Source organism: Balaenoptera physalus, assembly GCF_965194825.1.
Source record: "Balaenoptera physalus genome assembly, chromosome: 10".
Taxonomy (NCBI): Eukaryota; Metazoa; Chordata; class Mammalia; order Artiodactyla; family Balaenopteridae; genus Balaenoptera; species Balaenoptera physalus.
In genome coordinates, this window is record NC_138889.1 from 75,466,379 (window position 1) to 75,486,171 (window position 19,793).

Consider the following 19,793-nt stretch of genomic DNA (forward strand, 5'->3'; position numbering starts at 1 on the left):
TGTAATTATTTTCTTATCTTTCTGATAATAACATAATTATGTAGTGTTTACTATGTGCCAGACACCATTCTAAGGCCTTTATGTATGTTAACTCATTTAATCATCAGATAGTACCTATGAAGTAGGTACTATCATTACCCCCATATTACAGATGAGGAAGCCAAGATAAAGAAAGATTAAGTAATTTGTCCAGCATCACACAGACAGTAAGTGGCAGACCTAGAATTTTAAACTTAGGCTCTCCAGCTTAAGAGACCTAAACCTCTTAATCTCTTTGCTTATTGAACAGTGTAAGCATCTGGAGTGCCAAACTGATAGTCCAGTGGGTTATGGAGATCTTAATTTCCCCAGCACCTAACACGGTGCCTTGGATTAAAAGTGTCCATGTATAAGTGATCAAATAAGCAGACTCAGGTCTCACTCCAAGAAGCTTGGTGTTTCCACTAACACTTTGAAACTTGTTAATTTTCTTGGTACACAGTAAGGTTTTGTGGGGCTTCCCTCGTGGTCCAGTGGTTAAGACTCCGCATTCCCAACGCAGGGGGCCCGGGTTCGATCCCTAGTCAGGGAACTAGATCCCGCGTGCTGCAACGACAATCCTGCGTGCCTCAACTAAGACCCGGCACAGCCAAATAAATAAATATTCAAAATAAGGTTTTGTTTGTAATTTGTTAAGATTCATAAAGGTAGTGCCTCACCTAATCTCTCAAGTTATATTTTATATTTACGATTATTATATACAGTTTGTAGAGTTGAATACTTTCATAATCTAGTTTTGCTATTAGTCTATTTTGAAACTAATTTCAGAGGTTTTAAGAATTGGAAATTCAGTATGTAACTATTATGGGTTTTTTTCACAGTAAAAATGAAATATGCAGAAAACGTTCCCCACAACATGACAGAAAAGGAATTCTGGACACGTTTCTTTCAGTCCCATTATTTTCACAGGGACCGGCTGAATACTGGGTCAAAGGACCTCTTTGCAGAATGTGCCAAAATAGATGAAAAAGGTAACTGTTTATCCTTGACACACTCTAGCCTTTATTTATTTATTTATTTATTTTTATTTTTATTTTTTTTTTTAAAGACACATTTATTCAGCGTCATGATCAGACTATTACATTTAGCAATCAACAGCATGGGTGCAAAAAAAAAAAAAAAAATCTACATTAAAACCCTTTGTTGGAATGCTTTACACTTTCCACAGAACAGAAACTAAAATAACCTGTTATACAATTAGTCACAAATATAGTCCTCGAGTTTTTTTGCCCGTACACATGAGTATTGTCTAAAACATGTCTTCTTTGTAGCAGCTAGGCCCTGCAACCAGTGTGCTTGGCTGAGTTCACAAATCTCTTGTAACCTGTAGCTTCCCTGTCACTTCTCTGGCTCTCCTCTCCTGCTAAGCTTTGTTTCCTGGCAGTAATCAAAACCTTCTGCCACTGCCATAGCTACTGCTGCTGCTGGAACCACCTTGGTTTCGGGGTTTGGCAAAGTATTGGCCTCCACCACCATAGGGGCCAGAACTTCTGCCTCCAAAGTTTCCTCCTTTCATGGGTCCAAAATTTGAAGATTGATTGTTGTAACTGCCAAAATCATTGTAGCTTCCACCACCTCCAAAATTGATTCCATCATTACCAAATCCATTATAGCCATCCCCGCTGCCACCATATCCACCACCACCGTGGCTGCCACCAAAGCCACCTCAACCACTGAAGTTTCCTCCACGACCAAAGTTGTCATTCCCACCAAAACCGCCTCCACGACCACCACCAAAATTTCCAGAACCACTTCGACCTCTTTGGCTGGATGAGGCACTAGCCATCTCTTGCTTAGATAGGGCTTTCCTTACTTCACAGTTGTGGCCATTCACAGTGTGGTATTTCTGAATGACAGTCTTGTCTACAGAGTCATGGTCATCCAAGGTTACGAAAGCAAAGCCTCTGTTTTTGCCACTGCCTCGGTCAGTCATGATTTCAATCGCTTCAGTTTTCCCGTACTGTTCAAAATAATCTCTTAGGTGATGTTCTTCAGTGTCTTCTTTAATGCCACCAACAAAAATCTTTTTCACAGTTAAGTGGGCACCAGGTCTTTGAGAATCTTCTCTTGAGACAGCCCTCTTTGGTTCCACAGCTCTTCCATCCACCTTGTGTGGCCTTGCATTCATGGCCGCATCCACCTCCTCCACAGTGGCATATGTGACAAACCCGAAGCCTCTGGAGCGCTTGGTGTTTGGATCCCTCGTTACCACACAATCTGTGAGCGTTTCCCACTGCTCAAAATGGCTCCTCAGACTCTCCTGGGTTGTTTCAAAGCTCAAACCTCCGATGAAGAGCTTCCGCAGCTGTTCGGGCTCTTTGTGTGACTCTGACTTAAACATGACGGCAGTGGTGGGGGGGTGGGGGAGACGTCAACGATGCTTACTCGGCGGCGTCCATGGGCAGAAAGCACACTCAAGCATTTAATTTGCTGCTCTCATCATTAATGCTGTTAGTGAATTTTTTTATTTCTGAGAAAGGAAAACTTGATCAACTTTTTGCTTCATTGATTTTCTAGGGTTAAAAACAATGGTTTCATTAGGAGTGAAAAACCCACTACTTGATTTGACAGCTTTGGAAGATAAACCATTAGATGAGGTAAGTAGTAGTAAAAGGATTTACGAGAGAAAACAGTCTTTTCCTAGTCTTCAACATTTGTATGAATTTAAAATTGCCTTGAGTATAGATATTCTACTTGTGAGAAGGTAAAACAAACAAAATACTGTTATTTGGAGTGGTTTATCAAAAGTGCTTTTCAAGAGCACTGTTTATTATTAAGATTGCCTTGGAGAACCGAAATTTCCATATGAGTTGGTAAAACATTTTTTAAAAGAATTTTCTAGCTCCCCCATCAACAGTTGCCTAGGTATTAATGAAGGTTTAACACGATGTTTTTTATGCTGTATCTAACAATCTAAATAAATGTGACTAAATATTCGTATACAGGGAAAAGTTAACAAACATTGTTGGTTGCCCACTATTTGCCAAATCTTGAGCACAGTCATGACCCTTACCCTATATTAGCCCCAATATGTTTCAACAGCTAGACCATCAAGTATGAGCTACCTACCTCAGCATCGTGACTCCAGACTGAGAAGTTTATACAGTCACGGAGAAATAGGTGATCCCTTCTGATCAAGGCTAATTCTATCCCTGCCTCTATCTTCTAGGCTAGGAAGGAACCTGCTTTCCTCAGGTATTCTCTTGACACTGTTACATTTTAATTTTCTTGCCCTTCCTTTGGCTCCTATTCTGTTGGCCATATACACATGCTCATTCCTTCCTTCCCCCCCCCCACCTTTTTCCTCTTAGTGTATGCGTGCACCAGGTGAGAAAACCAATGTTAAAATTGTGTCCTAAAAAAAAAAAAAATCGTGTCCTATAGTCTAAATTATTAAATTAACAGAAGGTAATCCTTGGTGTCCCAGTGAGTTATTTCCCTAATGAAATTCAGTTGTTTTCTTGAAAATTCTCAGCATTCAGTCACTTCCTTGGTGAATCTCAACACGTTACAAACGTTGCCCTCTTTAATCACCTGGAGAAAATAAAGCTTAAGATACAGCTTAAGGGACTTCCCTGGCGGTCCAGTGGTTAAGACTCCGCGCTTCCAGTGCAGGGGGCGTGGGTTCAGTCCCTGGTCGGGGAGCTAAGATTCCACATGCTGCGCAGAGTGGCCAAAAAAATGGTGGTATGTTATGCATACCTTTCTTCACTTTTCCTGTTATCACTGTCAGTCTGAGCTAAATATACCACACAGTTGTTAAGTACATAGACTTACCTGGCTTAAACTGTAGTTTATAAACATTTTTCTAAGTTTTCTTGTAAAATGAGGTTAATAGTTCTGACCTTGGAGAGGGGTAGCAAAATTGGAGAGATGTTGTTTAAGGGTACAGACTTGCAACTAGTGTTCCCTTGTATGAATATATAAAAATTTATATAACCAGTCCTTTTAATTAAAATGTTGGTTGATTCAATTGTTCCTTTAATGCCTCTTTTTCCCATATCATCCTCTAGTAGTTCTGTCCCAGGATACAGACTTGGGCCTCCTTGTAAATACATTCTTTCCATTCCATTGCTTCAAATTCGAATTATGTAATGATGACTCCCAGTTAGTCCTGGTCTGTCTAACCCCAGAACTCCAAAATCATATATCCAACTCCCTACTTGATATCTTCACTTAGGTAGTTCACAGACACCCTTCAACATAACATGTCCAAAATGGAACCTTTGTTTCCCATTCTCAAAAACCTATTTCTTCCTGGGTCTTCCGTATGTCAGTTTAAAAAAAAAACCATTACCATGGACTCAGTTACTCAAGCCAAAACCTAGGAGTCTCCTTGATTCCTCCCCTTTCTTCACCTCCAACATTCAATTGATCAACAAGTACTCTACAACACATCTCTGATCTGTCTACATCTCCTCTGTCTCCATAGACACTTACACCCTCTTGCTTTTAGGGTACCGTTGCTTCATTGCTTGCATTAACCTCCTAATTGATCTTCTTATTTCAACTTTTGTTCCCTATAGTTTATTCTTCCCTAGCAGTAAAAGTTACAAATCAGATCATAATGCCCCCCTTGTGTAAAAATCTTCAGTGGTTTCTCATTGAACTTAGAATAAAATCAAAACTCCTACCATGCTCTTCTTGATTTGGCCTCTGCCTACTTCTCCCTCAGTTGGGGCTGTTTCCACTCGATTCGTGCTCCAAACATAATTGCCTTCTTTAAGGTCCATATCAAGCTTTTTCTACCTCAGGGCCTTTGCTCTTGCTGTTCCTTCTTCCTGCTCTTCTGCCTAACTAGCTTCTACCCATCTTTTGGACATCTGTTCTAATGTTACTTCTTCAGTGAGACCTTCCCTAACCTCCCTATCTAAAGTATCTCCTCCCATTCCAGTCACTACACTATGTCTTTATTTTCTCCATTTCTTTTCTTTATTTTCTTCATAGCATCTGTCACTTTGAAAAGTGGTCTCATTTTTACCTTGTTTTACTTGGCAGTTGTCAGTCTTCTATCAGTAGACTATAAGTTCCATGAGGCTGACTGTTCCTATTACTGGCCTATCCCCATCACATAGGAGGTATTAGGCACTCAGTAATTATTTGATAAATGAATGAATGGCATATGAGTCTTTTTATGATCTTTCTCATACCTCTTTAACCTTATGTCTCACCAATCCCTGGCCCACCCTTCATTCCAGGTATACCGAACTACATACAAACCTATGACACAATATGTATTACATTACTTCTATACCTTTGTTTAGTTTCCTCTTCCTGAAGTGTCTCCATTTTTGCCTTGCAAGCACCTATTCATCTTATGGTGCTCCATGAAGCTTTTTTGAACCTACCCTACCCTCCCTGCACCCCACTCTGGTGGGAGTGACCACTTCTTCTTTCGTAGCCCCTATGAGTTTTAACTAAGTGTACTGGCTTACAGCCCAGCGTCCCACTAACTAGTATTTTAATCTAGATCCAAAATTGCTCTTCAGGAAAAAAATGCAGCACTTAACAGTTAAGGTATTTTTGTGATACTAAAAGCAGTTAGTAGTATTTCTTCATTTTTTGTGTGTATAATGTCACTTATTTTTAAATGTTTACCTGTAAGTATTTGATAATGCTCAGAATTAATAAAGTCCTGTCATCCAGAAAGTTTTTTCAGCTCAACACGTCTCTCATAATAGATAAGAAAACCAGAAGTTTCTTTTAATTTTTAATCTGCTAAATTGTTTCTCACAGGGCTATGGCATTTCCTCTGTGCCATCTACTTCTAATTCTAAATCCATAAGAGAGAATAGTAATGCTGCCATCATCAAGAGATTTAACCATCACAGTGCCATGGTCCTGGCAGCAGGTCTCAGGAAACAGTTAAGTACACACGCTAAGATGCAGTAACTGGGTTTTCCATGATAGCCAGATGGAGTTTTGTTGTTGTTCTGCCTGTGGTTTTCAACATTAATTTTTTTTCCTTTGTTTTCAGAGAAGCACAAAAGGAGCAAAATGGCGAGCCCAGCAGCATTGATGGAAATTCTGGAGATGTAGATTGCTTTCAGCCAGCAGTAAAAAGGGTATGGGTAAAAAGTCTGGGACATTTATGGCTCACATTTCTCCAGATACCTTATGTAACTGCTAGTACCTTATGTTGACCCTTGATCAGTTCAGATGACTCAGTTCCTTCTGACCAAGATGTTAAGCATTTGGCTTAAATTGTAGAACATTTTAAAGAGAACTTCCTCAGTTTTGGCTTGCCAGCCTGCTTTCCATGGACTCAAGTCTGTTAACTGTTTTTATTGTTCTGTTTTATTTTTTTCCTTCACCTGTAGACACACACACATATTAACATACAGTTTTATTTTCTGGGAAAGAGTATTCAACAAAGACAATATGACAGAAAGAAAAAACTAAAGGTTAGTGTATGTGATTTTAGAAGATAAGATTGGCCCTCATGTTAAACCTGGCATTTCAGAACTGGAAATATCTTTCATTAAATACTGAAAAGGGGTTGTGGGGGAATATGAACAGTAACCTACTTGTATATTTCTTCTCTCCCTGCAACTTTGCCAAGCTTTGCTATCCCTCAGGTTTTTTAAGTTCTCCCTCCCTAGTTATAAAAATAAGTTATGATAAAGCTTACTTAGAGTGCAATCAGGCAATATGTATTAAATTTTTAAAGGTTTATACCCTTAATTCCACTTCTGGACAGTATTCCACTTTGGACATTTATTTTTAAAAAAAATAAAGATGTGTGCAAAGATTCAGATACAAATGCTCATGGCAGTATTATAATTGAGAAAATAGCAACCATCCTAATATCCGTGATACATCCATACAATGGAGATTGATGCATGCAGCAATTAATGGCTTTTTAAAAGGATTAATGGTATGTTGAATTAAAAAGAGTTCACATATACCATGCGATAGTTCAGTTCATTAAAATTAAATTCAAGAACCCATTTTTGAGTTGCCTTACATGCCATATTAGGTGGTGGGAAACAAAAAAGAATAAGATTGGGTTCTTGTCCTCAAAGAATTTAGTGTCTACAGGTAAAACAAAATCAAAAGGATAATTATAAAGCAATTTAAAGTATAGTAATTGTGTGATTTACAATAGGAACCAAAGAGTGAGCAAGTAGATAAAGTTCGCAGAACAGACTAATATGATATAATTAAGTTTATGATTTTTAAAAGGGAATTATGGGCGAGTCTTATTTTATATATTTCAGTCACTTAATATGTTTCTACAGGGATATACACCTTTAAAATTAACAAAGTCAGTAAGATATTTCTTTTCTGAACTAAGCAAAGTGAATCTAAAATGTAAGAGATGCTAAAGAAGAAATCTAGGAAGTGATGCTTTTCTTTGCAATATTGCACTAAGTACCCATGATTCTTGGTAGTGAAAGAATTGTCAAAAATCATTGTGTGAATTTTCACAATATTCAATGATAAACTGACTCTAGATATTTTTTCAAGTCAATAGTTGTCTGCTGTGTGTTCTGCAAGGGATTTATAGAATGAGAGATCCAGAAGTATTAATAGACAGAGTCCTTATATTCATGGAGCTTTCAGTTAAGTATGAAAGTTAGGTGAATAACTAGGCCTTGGCAGAGGCTTGGGATTTGGATTTATATAAGAGGTTAGGTTGGGACATGACTTGGGTAAGGCAACAGCAGGGGTAGAAATCAGCTTGACATATGGGAAAGGTAATGAAGACATCAGCATGCCTTGAAGTTGGCTCAAGGGTGTAGAGCTGAGAAAGTAATAAAAGCTTAGGCTGAGTCTAGGTAAGGTGGGACTGATTGATGTGTTACTCTGAATAGCATGCTGAGGTCAGATTTGTTCCTATACTACAAGAGGACTATTCAGACTCTTAAAATAGGGGCAATTTAAAATACTGTTTTCAGATTGATCTTTTTTGAGATATATTTAATATCTTAAACATTTTGATCCTAGTCTGGGAAGCTACAGATGAGAGCTAACCAGATGAATTCCATAGCTCTGTAGGGATGAAATATTGTAAAGTTGTTTTCCCAAATGTTTACATAGATTGTCAACATATGTCTTATAATTAATGTATTTATATTATAAGGCTATAGAAATATAGCATTTTGTTACTAGTCCAGGAGAAAACACATTAGTAAAACCAAAATAAAGAATCCAGAAGTAAACCCAAATATTTACATGGAGGGATTAAATACATATATGATAAACATGACATTTCAGAATCAGTGGGGAAAGACATTATTCTACAAATGGTGTTAGGGGGACTGATTAATAATTTAATATTAAAAAAACCCCTCAGATTCCCTACCTTACTCCTTATTTCAAAATAAATTCTAAGTGGATCAAAGATTTAAGCAAAAAATTAACCCACAGAAAGAATAAGCATAAAGGGAGTAATTAAAATTGAAAAACACCAAATTGGAAGAAAAGTATTTGCAACACATGTAAAAAAATTAATTTTATTTATTGGGGAAAAATAGTAAAATACACATTTTCATCTACCAGATTTTCAAATATTAAAGGTTCAGTAATGCTCAGTTTGGTCAGAGTGTGGGAAAACAGGTACTCTGTGTAAGTGGATGGTGAAAAAATGGGTTCAGCTATTTGTAGAGCAGTCATGTCTAGGAAGTGAGACTCATTTTGGGAAGACTTCATATTTTACCCTCTGTACAGTTTTGCTTTTTCATTCATGTTCATTACTTTTGTAAGAGAATTTTACAATAAAAAGTGTTGTGTTGATAATTATAGGCGAAGTTACAAGAGTCCATTGAATATGAAGACTTGGGAAAAAATAATTCCATAAAAACAATTGCACTAAACCTCAAGAAGTCAGATAGGTAAGTTTGGTGACTAATATTAAATTAACTTGAGACAGAATAGTTTTGTATCACAAGTCATTGCAGAATATATTCTGCAAGTATAGAACTCAAGTTTTAATCAGTTTATTACCATAAAATACAGTATCTTATTTCCTTAAAAATTTACTTTGTGCATCTCAGGAAAGGATCCTAAATGATGGAAGCCAAGAAAATAAATTTTTGGCTATCTGTGCTGTTTTCTTCCTATTGCCCTTACAGGAATTAAATTATTTTATTGAAATATCTTTAACTCTTCACTTTGGGGAGAATGTTGTCTTGAGACTGCTAAAATATTTGAAAGACAAATGTTGAGCACCTTTATTCTGTGTGATTAGTAATTTCTTCTTTGCTAATCTTAGGTATTATCATGGTCCAACTCCAATCCAGTCACTACAGTATGCAACAAGTCAGGACATTATTAATTCTTTTCAAAGTATTAGACAAGAAATGGAAGCTTATACACCCAAATTAACTCAGGTAGGTGACTTGTACTGTTTGAAAAACAGAATTCCCATTCTGTTTTCTCAGTTTATGAGCACATTCAAATTGAACTGTAAAACTAATACTTTAATGGGGTTTAAAGACATATTTCTGCTTAATAAATTGAAAAAGTCAGAGGTAGAGAAAAGAGGTATTTGGCATACCTGAAGATAAGATGATGATGAAAAGTAAGATAATGAGTTTTGTGATTGCTGACTTTTTCCTTCCATATGCACAGTTTTATTGGAAAAATCTCCCAGATTTCCCAAAATTTCTGGACATCACTCTCTAGATACTCTTTATTTTTCCCTGCCCTTGTACATACTTCAGTGGATCAGCAAGTTCTGTCAGTTCAGTATTTCTTGACTCCATTACCTTGATTTAGGCAAACCTGACTGGTTTTCTACATTGCCACTGCAAGTTATCTTGCTAAAAACATGATTCTGATCACATCACTCTGCAGCTTAAAAACCTTTACTGCCTCCCTTTGCTTTGTTTCCACAGTAATTGTCAGGATGTCCTTGTCTGACATGCCAAGCTCTGTAATCTGGCTGTAACCCACATCTCCAGTCCCAGCTCCAGCCATGTCTCCACCGTTCCCTTCCCCACATAACCAAGAGTCCTATACTCCAACCTAACACACTATAAACTACCCAGAGTTTTTTAATCGTGTCATCCTCATGCTTCCTGTACTTTTGCTCATGCTTTCTCTCTTTTTAGAATGCCCTTTGCCTGTGTCTGGGGAACTAATAATAATAATTCAAGACAGCTCAAATTCCATTGCCTCTGTAAAGCAATCCTCAACGTGCCCAGTAATGAGTTATTTTTTCTCTTTTCTTTGTTTTCATAAACACTGAGACACTGAATTCATACTGTACTGTAGTGCTTATCACATATTGGGACTTACTTTTTGCTTTTTATTTTGAAATAATCTCAGATTTACAAAAAGTTACAAAAGTTTTCTGACCCATTTTGAGAGTAGATCCCTTTACAGCTAAATATTTCAGTCCATATTTCCTAAAACAAGACATTCTCATAAATAACACAGTATGGTTATAGAAACAATAAGTTAACATTGATAAAGTATTATTATCTAACCTGTAGGTCTTACAAAAATTTCACCAATTGTACCACTAATGTCCCTATAGTAAAAGAAAACCTTTATTTTTGGTCCAGCCTCCAAGTCAGGTGCATGAATTGCATTCAGTTCTCACGTCTCTTTAGTCTCCTTTAAAATGGAGTCGTTTTTCAATCTTTGTCTTTCATGACCTTGGTGTTTGAAGAGTACAAGCCAGTTTTTTGTAGAATGCCCTCACTTTCAGTTTCTCTATTTTCTCGTGAGTGTATTTCATGTTATGCGTTTTTGGCAAAAATACCACCAGAATGATTGTGCATCATATCAGGAAGCACATATGTATTTCTTCTAACTTGCAATATTAATGTTTGATCACTTGGTTAAGGCACTATCTACCTGGTTTCTCCGCCAAAAACTTACTATTTTTCCCTTTGTAATTAGTAAGTATCATGTGGGGAGACACTAAATTTTTTATTTCCCATCAAACTTTTACCCACTAGCATTTTAGAATCTGTTGATAATTGCTGAAAACAGTTATTGCCATGGTGGTGGTTAAATGGTGATTTTCTAATTCTATCCTCCCGTCAGTTGACCTTCTGAGCTTCCCTTCCTGTCTCCTGTATTTATTTATTTACATTTATTTATTTATAAGCATGGATTTTTATATTATTCTATGGGTTATAAATTGTTGCTATCAGTTTTTTCTTTTTTTAAACTAAGGTATAACTTACCTACAGTAAAATATACCTTTTCAGGCTATTCCTTGATTTTCAGTGTGCATGTACAGTTGTGTAATCACCAACACGATATAAAACAGTTTTGTCAACCCAAAAAATGTACCCTTGCCCCTTTGTAGTCAGATGCTTCCCATGCCATTTACACTGGCTCCGGTATGTTTCTGACAATATCTTCATCAGTTTTTGAGCACCTCCTTACTTCATGGCACAATGAGATAGGTGTTCCAAATTTATCTTATCCTTTCCTGCCCAGCCACAGAATCTTCCTTTAAGTGTTTAGATTTAGAAACAAAGATGTGAGTACTAGGTGTACTCATTACTGTTGGGATGTCATTTGCTACTGGTTTCATTGTCCCCTCAGTGGACAGAGCAAGGAAATACGTGTTGTACATACTTATGCTCACGTAACAACACGGGATTGTTTGACTACATCTTTCCTTCTAGACTATACTTGTCCAACATCTGGCCCTTGGGCCAGAGTAGGTCCACCTAACTTTTTTAAGCTGTGGTCAGTCTTAAATATTTAGATTCTTCCGCACACCCCTAAAAAAGTGATTTCATTATCTGAGACACATGAAGAGGTTATCTGCCCTCGGATGTGTATACCTGAGTGTAGCCAGTGACTAGACGGCAAGCTCAGCAGTCACTGAAACTTCTGGTTACAATGCATTATAACATTTCTAACAAAAGGAAATAGGAATAAAGTGAACATTCATGTCCCCTTGACTCATAGTTGTCCTGTAATGTGCTCTTTACACCAAGTTAAATATTTTTTTCATCCAGCCCATACACACATAGATTTCTACTTGTAAAAACTCCACTGAGACACACTAAACCTGCGCTTGAGCTATTCAGCAAACGATTTGTTCCTCTCCATGGCTAGCCCTTGGTACTTGTTAGGCACTCAATGAAGAGATAGATCAGTCATGTCCCTAAGTGTTGATACGGATACAGTGGGGAATGTGGAGTTTTTTCCCCTTTTGGCTAGGTGTATTCACTTCCTTGAAAAATGACAAATGATATATTTCTGCTTTGCTGGATTTTCTTATGTCAGCTGCCAGTAAGGATTTAACATTTGTTTTATTGTCTTTTTTTTCTTTCCTTAAACTCAGTTTTACCTTCAGTGCTAAGAGTTCATAAGTTAAGTTGGTACTTAAGTAAGGGCTTGGCTAAGACAGAGAAAGACGAATATTACATGATATCACTTCTATGTAGAATCTAAAAAATAGTACAGGGACTTCCCTGGTGGCACAGTGGTTAAGAATCCTCCTGCCAATGCAGGGGACACATGTTCGAGCCCTGGTCCAGGAAGATCCCACATGCCGTGGAGCAACTAAGCCCATGCGCCACAACTGATGAGCCCGCGTGCCACAACTACTGAAGCCCACGCACCTAGAGCCCATGCTCCGCAACAAGAGAAACCACCGCAATGAGAAGCACGTGCACAGCAATGAAGAGTAGCCCCCAATCACGGCAACTAGAGAAAGCCCGCATGCAGCAACTAAGACCCAACACAGCCATAAATAAATAAATAGATAGATAAATAAATAACTCACTCCCAATCTTTAAAAAAAAAAAAATAGTACAAATGAACTTATTTACAAAACAGAAACAGACTCACAGACTTAGAAAACAAACTTATGGTTACCAAAGGAGAAGGAGGGGTGGTGGGCAGGGATAAATTGGGAGTATGGGATTAACAGATACACACTACCATATAGAAAATAGATAAACAACAAGAATTTACTGCACAGGGAGCTATATTCAGTATCTTGTGGTAAACAATAATGGAAAATAATCAAAAAAGGAATATAGATATATACATATATATGTGTAACTGAATCACTGTACACCTGAAACTAGCACAATATTGTAAATCAACTATACTTTAAAACAGGCGGGGGGGGGGGGCTTGACTAGACAAAAGCGTGTGTATTTTGAGGTACCTATGGACTTGCCTGGTATTCCTGGAAGATTGGTAGGTATTCTGTTTCTACACATACCGTGTTTCTAGCCTCATGGAAAGTGGTTCACTCTGGTTGCTATAACTTATTTATTTATACAGGAATGAAGACTTACTGGACATTTTGCTATAGAACTGAAATGTTAAGTAAAAAAGATGGGCAAAAAAGAGAGAAACCACTTTTTGTGTCTTAATTTCTTTCAGGTTCTCTCAAGCAGTGCTGCCAGTAGTACCATCACAGCACTGTCACCTGGAGGAGCACTGATGCAGGGAGGGACACAGCAAGCCATAAACCGTATGTGCTGGACCTCCTGTTGCTGTCCCTTTACCTAAATAACCTCAAAAGAGCAGTTTGAGAAGAGTGCTAAGTTTTATTGGTTTCTCTTTGGGACATTTCTGGGATTTTTGTTTTGTTTTTATGCATCCAGATCCTGAAGCATATTTAGACAAGAGCTTATGTTTCAGTATTATTTTAATATTACAAACAGTGGCACATTGCTGTGTCACACTAGTAATGTGTGACATTGCTAGTCACACATTTTTTTTCCTCTCCTACCTCTTAAAGCAAAACCTGGAAATTCCTCCAAAACCCCAAGGAAATTTAAATTCTGTGGTCTGTCGGCCACAAAATCAGTAACTTGTCTCAGAATAGCACATCCTGGTTTAGTATTGGTAGAGTGTGCATTCAGATTTATTCTCTGAGTTGTCATTCTTTCAGAGACTACACACATGGGAAAATAGCTTTTATCCTATGGACCACTTTTTCTTTTGCAGAGATGGTGCCAAATGATATTCAGTCTGAATTGAAACACCTGTATGTGGCTGTTGGGGAACTTCTACGGCACTTCTGGTCCTGCTTTCCTGTTAATACGCCATTCCTAGAAGAAAAGGTCAGAACCGATTCCAAACACAGCCAGCTGTTGTGGTAGTGTAACTTAGTGAAGTGTTATCTTGAAGTTGGAAAATTGTATTGAATGTTTACCATGTGCCAAACACTACTTTGCATATATTGTTTCATTTAAGCCTCACAGCATCCTGATGGAGTAGGTATTGACACCCATTTTGTATATGAAGAAAATTGAGATCCAGACCAGTTCCATAACTTATAATCGTGCATCTTAAAAGTTAACTGAATCACTTTGCTATGCACCAGAAACTAACACAACATTGTAAATCAACTATAATTCAATTAAAAAAGAAGTAGTAATAGCTTTACTATATAGATTGCTGTTATAAACAGTCTTTAAGAGAAAGATAAATACCCCATTTAAAATAATAGGCAAAACTCTTTGAACAGGCGATTCACTAAAGAATGCAAGTGGCCCAATAAATCTAAGAGGAAATTTTCATACTCAGTATTCAAATAAATTATCTTTAAAGCTACATAAATGCATTTTTCATCTGTAATTTGTAAAAGGATAAAAAACTTAGAATGATCAGTGATGGCCAAGTTGCTAAGAAGAGAGTCCTTTCTTCCACTACAAGTACTACCTTTGTAAAACATGCTTTGACCCAGAAATTCAACATTTAGAAATTTAACCTAAGGAAATAATTAAGAATGAATGTATGCAAATATTGAGCCATAGAGATGTTTCTCTACCACTGTCTGTGTAGAAATGGTCTAAATATCTACCAGAAGGGGATTGGTTAAAGATACATCCATTTTAAATGATGACTTAGTATTTAATGACTTAAAGATGTTCTCATTAAACCAAGTGGAATTTTAAAGCAGTGTATACTATATGTTTTCTACATATACATTTATACACATGCACAAAAAACATCAGGAAGGATATGAATTATAAACCAAAAGAATCTAAATATATTCGATATTGCTTCTCTGCCTGGTGGAGCCAGTTAATCTTAAAAAAAAAAAAAAAGAAGAAAGAAAAAGAAACCTTATGTGTGTTTTTCTCTTGATCCCTGTAGGTTCTTTGAGAGTCTGTAATTCATTATTTCTCTCTTTTTTTAGGTAGTGAAAATGAAAAGTAATTTGGAACGATTCCAAGTTACAAAACTCTGCCCATTCCAAGAAAAAATTCGGAGACAGTATTTAAGCACAAATGTAAGGCAACAATTTAATTTTGGCCTAATAGTTTTCTCTGTGTAGTAAAATGATGAAATTAACTTTGTTTTCCTGTAAATGAGTATATATGTTGTTTTGTTTTCTGTTACTGGGAATACTGGGGGTTATTTTGGTTTTTTTAAGGCTGCTTTTTTTTTTTTTTTTTTAAGAGCATTTATTTATTTTATTTTTGACAGCATCAGGTCTTAGTTGCAGCACGCGGGATCTTCGTTGAGGCATGCGGGATCTTTCGTTGCGGCGCCGCGGGCTCTTCCTTGCGGTGCACGGGATTCTCTCTAGTTGTGGTGCGTGGGCTCTGTAGTTTGCGGCACGCAGGCTCTGTAGTTGCGGCGCACGGGCTTAGTTGCCCGGTGGCATGTGGGATCTTAGTTCCCTGACCATGGGTCAAACCTGTGTCCCCTGCATTGTAAGGCGGATTCTTTACCACTGGACCATGAGGGAAGTCCCAGGAATACTGTTTTTTAATTGTAAAATGTATCATACATTCAGAAGTGTATGAAATACATTTGCTCTTTTAAATAGTAAAACAAGTATCTGTGTACCCACCAATCATGGTAAAAATAGAACCAGTACCCTGAGTGTCCCTGTCCCACTCTCTCAAGGCCATAACTAACCAGGATTTGTAATAATCACCTCCATGCTTTTCTTTATGGATTTACAACCTATATGTATGTTCCTAAAGGTATTAATTTTGAAAACCTGAGTAGCAACTACAAATGTAGCAATGCAAAGAAAGGTAGAATTGCCATTCTATGAAAGTAAGCTGAACAGTTCCGGGATTATGGTCTGCCTTCAGCTTCCCTGTTTGACAGCAGGGCAGTGGGTAAGGCAGTGAGAAGTGTCACCTTATGCCCAGGAGTTTTAGCGTTGTTTTTAATGCAAGGCTAGAGCAACCACACAAGATTGTTTCTCTGTGTGTTAATGCAAGTCTTCTCAGAGATGACAGGGAAAAAAATAGTATGTACAAACTTAGAGTTCAGTGTTTCAGTAAGTAGGGTAATCAAAACAGTTTTACAGTTGAAAGTTGAAAAATCTTCATCAGTAATATTTTTAGTAAGTTTTTATTCCCTAAACATTCTAAGTGGTTTTTCTTAAAATATAACAATGTTATTTATAATCAGAAAAGAAGCTTGAAGTGTCTTCCCACAACAGAGCAAGGGTGACAAATAGATTTCAGTTTATGTGCCTTCTCAATTGATTGTAACTGCCTGGAGCACTGTAGTAAAAAGGATTCTGAGGCCATGTGCAGCCTTACAGGAGGCTGTGGCGTTCACCTCTTCTAACGGGTTCTGTGGAACCCCTGCAGCCTATGGAGCAGTGTAGTTTCCAGACAGAAGTAAATAACATAACGCTCCCCCTTGTGCACGTGCATGCGTGCGCGCGCGCACACACACACACACACACACACACACACACACACACACACACAGTGATAACAGGTGTGGGAAATAACAGTTTTTTTTTTAACTACCTCAGATTGAATCTAAGTTATTGGCATGCTACAAGGATTTAGGACTTCCTGGTCTCTGTCCCCATACTGCCAAAATTGACTTGCAGACTTTTTATAAGACTTTTACTTCCAACCATGTAAATTACACTGTCCACTTCCGAGGAAACAGATAATCCAAAGACATTCTGCCTTAGGAGTCTTTATCAGCTTAGATCAGTGTGGTCCTGTTGACTTCTAGTTATGTCTGTGATGAGGGTAAAAATTTTTTCTACTCAAGATACGTAGTCCTGACCTAAGGCGTGACATAGTACTTGTGTGAAGCTTTGAGACCATTTAGATTTTTCTGTAATCTGCTGAGTTACATTGAAATCCTGAAGTCTTAGACCTGGAAAAGACCCTAGAGAACATAGAAAAGTGCTTCACAGGGTTGGCTGTGCAGCAGAATTAAGTGGAGGAGCTTTTGAAAATCAAAAGATTCCTGGGTCTCATCCCAGACCTGCTGCCTCAGAATCTTCAGGGGAGTGGGGCATTTTTCAAATTTTCTCTGAGTTAGTGTTGATGCCACCCTCTTGACCTTAGTCAAGAGACTAATGTTTAAATCTAGAAATCACCAGTTTAGTTCACCTTTCTCATTTGACAAAAGAAACTAAAGCCTAGAACACAGGATTTCATGTTGTCCTATGACTGGTTAATGACAGGACAGACATACAGTACAGGCAAAGCAGGTGAATTTCCAGCCTCTACTATACCCCACCATCCCTCTTACCTTTCTATACAAAATGTGTCTGATAACACCTTCACAGAGGGCTTGCATGTTGCCTCTTTGGAGAAATAAAAAAGAGCTTGGGAACAACACTGAAGTATGTGCCAGATCTGGATCAGAAGTAGTAACTTCCCCAGCCTTTACCCCATTGTTGCCTAAGTGTCTTGGTATGTTTTTCAGTTGGTAAGTCACATAGAGGAGATGCTCCAGACAGCTTACAACAAGCTCCACACGTGGCAGTCACGGCGTCTGATGAAGAAAACGTGAAGTGTCCGTGGCTCTCACAGGTTCTGTGAGACTGAGAGAACTGTGACCTGCAGTGACTCTGGAAACCTGGCCTGTCAGACCTGCAGGTGATCACACAGAAGTGACAAGAAATATCTGTACCATGCCGACTCTTGGAGCTGATGCTATTGTACTTGCACATTAAGAACTGAAAAGAAGGGAACTATGATTAAAAGCTAGGGAGGTAAATTAAGGCAGAACCAAAATGAGCTAAGTTGCAAATATATATATATATATATATATATATATATATATATATATATATATATATATTTTAAAAAGACACTGTTTACAGCAGTTACTCAGGAACTGCTTTTGATTCACATTAAGCTGCTTTCAGGAATCTAAAAAAAAAAAAAAACTTTTTAAAAGGGTGCATTGATAAAATCTGAGGATTTTTGGTTTTGTTTTGTTATTGTATAAATTTTTTTTCCTAAGTTTATGGCACAGGGTACACCTTAAGTATTTCTCCTCCATCTTCCACTTGTATCCTTAAGTTTTGCTGAATTCTAGTTGTACCTTACATCAGCAAGTTAAAGAGAGTACTTTAAAATAAAGCAGAGGGAGACTGTTGCTCAGCCATCCAGAAACAGTTGTAGTCAGAAGACATCATTGGTCCTGTGTTTCCTACGGAAATAAGAAACAATAAATATTGCACTGAATGTTTGTGGTTTGGAGTCCCTAAATGATAAAGAGGGGACATATTTGCAGAAAGTCGTGTGGGGTTTTTATGCAGAATTTTGTCAGAGGACAATGCGCTGCATGTTTTTCTTTGAGTGCAAATGTACATTGCTAAGATTTTTTTTTAAGATGGCATGTGCTTTGAAAAGAAATTGCATTTTTAAGAGTTTAAAAATCTTATGAGTGAGAGATATAAGAAATCTTACTTATTTTCACCTCTTTAGAAAAAATAAAAGATGTTTCTCATATCTCTTTTTCTCCAGTATCTGACTGTTACTGTCCTTGGCGAGTTGATAATCATTGCATAGTGACTGCAAAGCCTAAATGCAAAAAAAAAAAAAAAAAAAAAAAAGATATGTTCTTGTTTTTGGAATCTGTGCCATATTTTGTTCCTGATAGTATCAACTCACCATTTATCTAAGACTTTAGATGTCTTGTATTAAAAATCACAGAAAAAAGTAAAACTTTTTATAGATACTCTTTTAACTGTAACACATCTTGTGGATTCTCCTTATGTGTGGTGCTTCCCTGGGTGGGCTGCTCGAGGGCTACTCTTTTTTTTTTTAAGCCATTATACAAGCTGTTTATCTTTCATAAAATGGCTACAGCAGGTCGAAAACCTGTTCAGACTTTGAACCAGTTAAAGGAAAGTAGCAACATCATTCTTCTGCTTCAGCCCTCCCATTTCTCCTTCAGATCAGTTTAGTAATGGTGTGTTACACTTCACAGTTTTACAAAGTGCATTTCAAATGAATTATTACCACAACTACTCATAAGCAATAGCAATCGAGCAGATAGAAAAATGTTTGAAATAGAAGAAAGAGTATGTCTGTTGGGAAAGGCAGACGTAAAGAAATAAAATGCTCTGTTGAGTGCTCTGTTAAAGATTAAGTGATAAATATAATGGAACCTGAAGGAAGAAACCATTGGGGGAATTGGGTAGGCTTCACTAAAGAACTAACATTTTAGCTAAGCCTTGAAGGTTGAACAGGGAAGCGCATGATGAAGATGTGAAGACTTTGAAAGACCCACCCCCCGCGTGTTGGGACAACAGTGTTTGTTGGATTGGAGAGTTGGAAGTGACAAGAGGCTGGGAAAATCAGTTTAATTCAGGTTGCGGGTGGCTTTGTAAGGCCAAGGTAAGAAATTCAGACCTTACCCATTAGGCACAGGGGACCTTGGAGAAAATTTTAAGCACATGAGTTGTTTTTCTGAGGGTAGTTTGCTTGTTCTGTTTGGTTTGTTGGACTAAAAGTCCAGCAGTTGGGGATGCCAAAACCTAGAAGGCTTTGGAACAATCCAGACTGGAAACTAGGTCCAAATTAAAGTGGAATTCTGGTAAATAGAAAGGAGGGAACTGAATAAAGACTTTCATA

The 19,793-nt window shown here is 37.5% G+C and overlaps 1 protein-coding gene and 1 pseudogene across 7 annotated transcripts in view; one reads left to right on the forward strand and one right to left on the reverse strand.

Annotated features, from left to right (window-relative positions):
- Nucleotides 1-18,667, forward strand: part of GTF2H1 (general transcription factor IIH subunit 1) — a 33,451-nt gene extending 14,784 nt beyond the window's left edge. The window contains exons 6-17 of one of the 6 annotated variants that reach the window (XM_082476623.1): nt 861-1,010; nt 2,557-2,636; nt 5,776-5,903; nt 6,017-6,104; nt 6,360-6,443; nt 8,788-8,876; nt 9,257-9,374; nt 13,357-13,447; nt 13,927-14,042; nt 15,125-15,217; nt 15,415-15,522; nt 17,632-18,667. In XM_082476623.1, the coding sequence (XP_082332749.1) occupies nt 861-1,010; nt 2,557-2,636; nt 5,776-5,903; nt 6,017-6,104; nt 6,360-6,443; nt 8,788-8,876; nt 9,257-9,374; nt 13,357-13,447; nt 13,927-14,042; nt 15,125-15,217; nt 15,415-15,522; nt 17,632-17,718 (1,232 nt within the window). In that variant the 3' untranslated portion in view covers nt 17,719-18,667. The remainder of the gene's footprint in view (nt 1-860; nt 1,011-2,556; nt 2,637-5,775; nt 5,904-6,016; nt 6,105-6,359; nt 6,444-8,787; nt 8,877-9,256; nt 9,375-13,356; nt 13,448-13,926; nt 14,043-15,124; nt 15,218-15,414; nt 15,523-17,631) is intronic. The other 5 variants (XM_082476624.1, XM_082476625.1, XM_082476626.1 and 2 more) reach the window with 5 other exon arrangements.
- Nucleotides 1,122-2,433, reverse strand: LOC309667765 (heterogeneous nuclear ribonucleoprotein A1 pseudogene; annotated as a pseudogene). Its single transcript has one exon. The product of its transcript is annotated as a heterogeneous nuclear ribonucleoprotein A1 pseudogene (transcript).
- Nucleotides 18,668-19,793: the final 1,126 nt, after the last annotated feature.